General features: G+C 37.6%; 1 protein-coding gene across 2 annotated transcripts; it reads left to right on the top strand.

Moving 5' to 3' along the window:
* The first annotated feature begins 370 nt into the window (after positions 1-370).
* LOC103401398 (floral homeotic protein APETALA 2) lies at positions 371-4,148 on the top strand. 2 transcript variants are annotated; one of them, XM_029093774.2, is made up of 10 exons: positions 371-1,421; positions 1,556-1,581; positions 1,749-1,779; positions 1,870-1,957; positions 2,308-2,453; positions 2,647-2,691; positions 2,777-2,868; positions 2,984-3,165; positions 3,282-3,497; positions 3,606-4,148. In XM_029093774.2, exons 1-10 carry the CDS (start codon positions 760-762, stop codon positions 3,816-3,818), a joined length of 1,701 nt encoding a protein of 566 aa, XP_028949607.2. In that variant the 5' UTR covers positions 371-759; the 3' UTR covers positions 3,819-4,148. The 2 variants fall into 2 exon arrangements, with proteins under 2 accessions (XP_028949607.2, XP_028949606.2); XM_029093773.2 differs by having other exon boundaries at positions 3,600-4,148.
* The last annotated feature ends 1,603 nt before the right edge of the window (positions 4,149-5,751 follow it).

Below are 5,751 nucleotides of genomic sequence, written 5' to 3'. Positions count from 1 at the left end.
TAATAAAAATATTATTAAACAAACAAGAACGCTAGAATGGCTACAAACTCTAAGAGGTTACATTGTGGCTAATTTGATCTTTAATGAATAACAAAGCACCCTATTTATAATAACTTAACCCTAATCCCTAACAAAACCTAATTCTAACAGGCTAAGCCCAGAAAACCAAACATTCAAATAAACTAAAACACTAATATTTTCTAACAAGAGTGAACAGTAAAGTTGTACTAAACCCAACAGGTTCAACTAAAGAAAAATGAGAAGGAAAAAAAAGAAAGAAACTTGGGTCTTTATTTAATATAGATGCCAAAAATACATACTACAATTTTTTTATAAAAATGATTGATTTGCATAAAATAAAAAGAAACAAAAATAAGAAAGATGGAGAGAGAGAATTATATGTCATTGAAAAGAAAGGAAGGAAAGTTGTTAGAGAGAGAAAGAGGGGGAGAGAGAGAGAGGTATTAACAATTAACATTAAGGGTGTGGTGGGATGCTTGAGCTAAAGCTTTGCTGAGAACTGGCCTCGTCTATTGCTGTATTGGGCAGTTTAGGCGCCATTCCAGCACAAGATCTTGCATCACCTCTACCTCTCTCTCTCTCTCTCTCTCTCTATAGCTATCTAGCTATCTTTTTCTCTCTGGACTTTCATCAAAACACAACAACATCACTAACCTCCTCTCTCTCTAACTTTTTTACATGTTTCTTTGGTCAAGTTGAAGCTTTTTGCCACGCTGAATTCTGGGTTTAATGTGAAAAATGAAACCGACCATTAACCAAACAGCTGACAGACAAGAGAGAGACAGGGAGATAAAAAAAATGTGGGATCTCAATGACTCGCCTGATCAGCGGCCACGTGGCGAGGAATCCGAAGGTTGTTCCTCCCAGAAGACATCGGCAGACGGAGACGAGGAAAAGGGCAAACGGGTCGGATCCGTATCCAGTTCAAGCTCGTCGGCGGTGGTCATAGAGGAGGACGGATCAGACGAAGAAGAAGATCAGGACGACGGCCCAACCAAGCTCGCTAAGAAGCAAGGAGGAGGTGGGGGAGGAGGAGGAAAGATATTCGGGTTCTCCGTGACCCACGAGGAGTCCATGGATAGCGATCCGCCCGTGACCGTCACCAGACAGTTCTTTCCGGTGGAGCAAGACTCCTCCTCTAATTTTGACGTAATGGGGTCCGCAACGGGCGGCGGCAGCATCCCACCACCTCCTTCTACATCATCGTCGTTTCCCCGAGCCCACTGGGTCGGGGTCAATTTCGGGCAGTCTGATTCGGGCAGTCCCGGGAAGCCGCCGCCCACCGCGGAGGCCTCCCACCAGCCCATGAAGAAGAGCCGGCGTGGGCCCCGCTCCAGGAGCTCCCAGTACCGGGGTGTTACGTTTTACCGGAGGACTGGCCGTTGGGAGTCTCATATTTGGTCAGTTAATTAGTTGAAACTGGTTGTACTTCCATTCTTATTACCGACTTGAACATTTCTCCATATTATTTGGCCAATCAGACAATTTTGCGTTTTCTATTTTTGGCTTTTTGATTTCTACTTCGGATATACAGGGATTGTGGGAAGCAAGTTTATCTTGGTAAGAAATTCGTATAATTATTTGGTACTTTTATTTCTTCGACACAAAAATGGTGCCTTTGTCCTTTGGTTGTCCACGCACATTCTTTTTTTCTTGTTTAATTTTCTGATATATATGCTGATGAGATGGGATGGGTTATTTCTTTTTTTTCGAACTTTGATTTATAGGTGGATTTGACACAGCGCATGCAGCTGCTCGGTGAGCTCTTTGCTTCTCAAATATTGTTATTAATAATATGATACATCCGGTTAATCTTAATTAATTTTGTGGGAATTAATTAAAATGCAGGGCGTATGATCGGGCGGCGATCAAGTTCCGGGGAGTGGAGGCTGACATAAATTTTAGCATAGAGGATTATGAAGAAGACTTGAAGCAGGTGAGTTCATGAGCGAGTATGTGTGTGGTGTGTACGGGCCCCGAGAAGAGAGAATGGATTTGCACTTATCTTCAACAGTTTTATTTACCTTATCTTCAACAGTGTTAGCAATATATACATACATACATATATATATATATACACACAATACTTAATAATCATACAAGCAATATTTAATGTTGAATCCATCTAAATTACTGAACGGGAGATATGAACTGAGATCCAGAGGACACGAAAAGCTCGAAACAAAATTTTTTGAGCATGGGAAATTAAGATTCATATTATGATTTTCTTGGGATGATTATGATGTTAAATGTCTTTTTCTTGCATGGAATGGAACACGCAAGCAGATGAGCAATTTAACAAAGGAGGAGTTTGTGCATGTACTTCGCCGACAAAGCACCGGCTTCCCGAGAGGGAGCTCCAAATATAGAGGGGTCACCTTGCACAAGTGTGGCAGATGGGAGGCCAGGATGGGCCAATTTTTAGGCAAAAAGTAAGCACAAAATTAATAATTCCAGCAGCTTCGCTCCTTCTGTTATTATTATTAATTAATTAAACTGTGTTCAACCCAAGAAAAAGCTTCCATCCTCCTCACTAGTTTCTCACTGTTTTTGTTGTTCATTTTACTATTTTTCTTCATTAATTTCTACAATTTTTATAACTTTTTATGCTAAATTGTTTGGCAGATACGTTTATTTGGGATTGTTTGACACTGAGATTGATGCTGCAAGGTGTGTATATGTGTATATATATGTGTGTATATATAATATAGGTATATTTGTGGTCTTTAGTAATTATATGATTGAATTCTTGTAGGGCTTATGACAAAGCAGCAATCAAGTGTAATGGCAAAGAAGCTGTCACTAACTTTGATCCCAGCATCTACGAGAACGAGCTCAACCCCTCTGGTAAATATAACTAAATAGGAAAATATTGATGCATTGTAGTTTGATGATGATTTGATCATATGTTCTAGCTTGATTTAATTAGTATAATTATTCATTTCGATATGTATTTGCGTAGAATCATCAGGTGTTAATGCTGCGGATCACGACCTTGATTTGAGTTTGGGAAGCTCAAACTCAAAGAAAAACAATCAAGCATTAGGGAATGATAATAACAGCCAAAATGGTGCACTGGAACACCAGCATTCTGTCTCGATGCAATTCGATGCTGATTGGAGGAGTCAAGGATTTCGGCCTAAGGTATCTTATGTTGCCATATTATAGAACATAATTAATTTGGTCGACATAAGGCTGGTTAGAAAACATTTCACACGTTATTAATCATTTATGAAGTTTATGTTTCCTTCGTTTAATAGCTTAACATACAACGAGATCGATCTAGAGACGACATTGATCCTCAGAGAAGAGACGGGTACTTGGAGAGTGAAGCTCTACTCCGAACCAACCTTCAATCTCAAGTCCCAGCTGAAATGCATAAATATGGGCAGTTCACTAGTAGGAGGCCTACTGCCGAAGACATTCAAATGCCTCACAATTTCCCACCACATTTCAACTCACCAAATTATCATCATGTGAGCACAATTAATATTTATCTTTACTCATAATTTCCTGTAGTACATTGTGAAGTTGATGGTGATTAATTGCATATTATAAGTTAATTATATTTTTGGTAGATTCAGTTTCCGAGCAGCAGTGAAGGAGGGGGCCGCATTGGCAGTGATCTTTCACTGTCAATGAGCGACCACCACCAACAATGGCAATCCGCTACTCCGACCTCCGATTTATTTGCAACTGCTGCAGCATCATCAGGATTCCCACCACAAATTAGACCGTCGTACACACAAAACGGCTGGCTGCAGAAAAATGGGTTCCACTCTCTCACCAGACGCTAATTAAAGCTAGCTTAGCTCTCTTTGGTCATGACCCCTTTTAATCAAGATTTTTCTGCCTAATTACCACCATCATCCCCCACCTCCCCGATTCTAATTTATTACGATCAAGTCCTCTTGATTCTGTTTATTTTGTAAGCACCAAAAATCCAGTTCTTTCAGTGCTCCAAAACATAGACAAATTTTAGTAACAAGGACAGGAAATTCTCCTATTTTTTGGAGAAATGAAATCAAATGTATGCTCTCATTGGTGTTTACCAAAACAAAAAAAGAACAATACTTGACTATTTAAAGATGAGTAGTAACTCCTACTCGAAACTCTTAGTGTTTTAATCGCTGAGTTTTGTGTTTATGATCATAATCGTTCATACTATAAATCATACTGTAAATATCATCTTTGCAAAAAATAAATTAAAATTAAGGTCGTTTAGTTAATTTATTGTAGCAAATACATAAATGATTCTTGATGCTTTTACCAATACCGTATGTTTGTTTTTAAATAGTTTGATGAATAAACGGTCTTTTGATTTTAATTAATTTTTTGCAGATGCGATCTTTATAGGATGATTTATAATATGAACGGTTTTGATTTTAAACACGAAGTTCTATAAATTGACAATGAATAATTTTGAGAAATTTTAAGTAAGAGTTTCTACTCATATTTAAATAACTAAGTATTATTCAACAAAAAATGTATGTATGGCCGTTGGTAAAAAACGAAGTCGATATTCAACTAGATTTTTTGAGTTCTGACAACAATTATTGATTTCTTTTCTTATTTAATTTTGTATATTAATATCTCAATGCCTAGCATCTATCTTTTTTAATAAATTTAATTTTGGTCATAAAAGTTGGGGTTGGAGTTACCTAATAGGGTAATGCGTGACATAATTTAGGTGAAAAAACAAAGGGGAGGAAAATCTAGGGTTAAAATTTTGTATTAAAAGAGGGGTGGAGACTGGAGACAGAAGAAAATGAGGGATACGAAAAAGGGGTATTTTGTAAATGTCTTGCAAATATCAAGGCGATGGTGATGAATAGGCGCTCTCATCGGTGTCCTTTGAATCAGTTCTCTCCGCCAAAAGCAGTCAGACACTGCTATTATGACGAGAGGGACCTTTCATTTTTACAGTCTTGTACGTTATTTTGTGTGGTGTTTTTGTTTGTCTTATGCATATCAGAAATAGAAAAGAGTAATATTAGATAGATTAAATTTATATACTAAATTTACAAATTAAATGATGTGTCATCAATAGTAAGTAAGAACGTTAATCAACACTTAATAATAATTCAATCATCATTTTCCATGTTATTTGGTTTATCAACTTTGGTCCCCTAATTTATCTCCCTAGCATTACTCAATAAAAAAAGGTTTATGGTTAATTTGTGCGTTGTTGTTTTTGTGTTATTATTTGGGTTTGGAATAATAGGTTAAGTCGAGAATAGGTTAACTCGAGTTGGAAAGCCACATTCCTTGGCCCAGTAATGATCCCTCAGGCCAGTGGATTTTCAGGCCACGAAAGGATTGATTCGATACAGTCTTCATGAAAGTAGGAGTGTGAAAGGATTAAGTTCAAATGTGGCTCGGTCGAGTTCTTAGTGAACTAAAATGGCCAAGGATTAGAATAGGCTCTGGGTAGAGGCGAATTATTTTAAGGATCAGAATTCATTCTTAATCAAAATAAGAATGAATTAATCGCATAAAGGGGCTAGGTTCAGAATCCTGATTTAAATCAAGAAGTCGAGACTAGATAAATGTGAGTTTCGACTAAGGAAATGATTAAAAGGGTAAAAAAATTTGAATACTCGAGTAATGCAGAGTGACATAGTCCCATCAAGACTCTATCTCGGCAGACTTGTTTATCACAACGCCAATCCTAGAAGAGGTTATGTAAAATGGAAAACCCCCTTCTACTCAACAAACAACTCAAAATGC

Source organism: Malus domestica, chromosome 15, assembly GCF_042453785.1.
Source record: "Malus domestica chromosome 15, GDT2T_hap1".
Taxonomy (NCBI): domain Eukaryota; kingdom Viridiplantae; phylum Streptophyta; class Magnoliopsida; order Rosales; family Rosaceae; genus Malus; species Malus domestica.
This window is presented reverse-complemented; position numbering and strand designations above follow the sequence as displayed.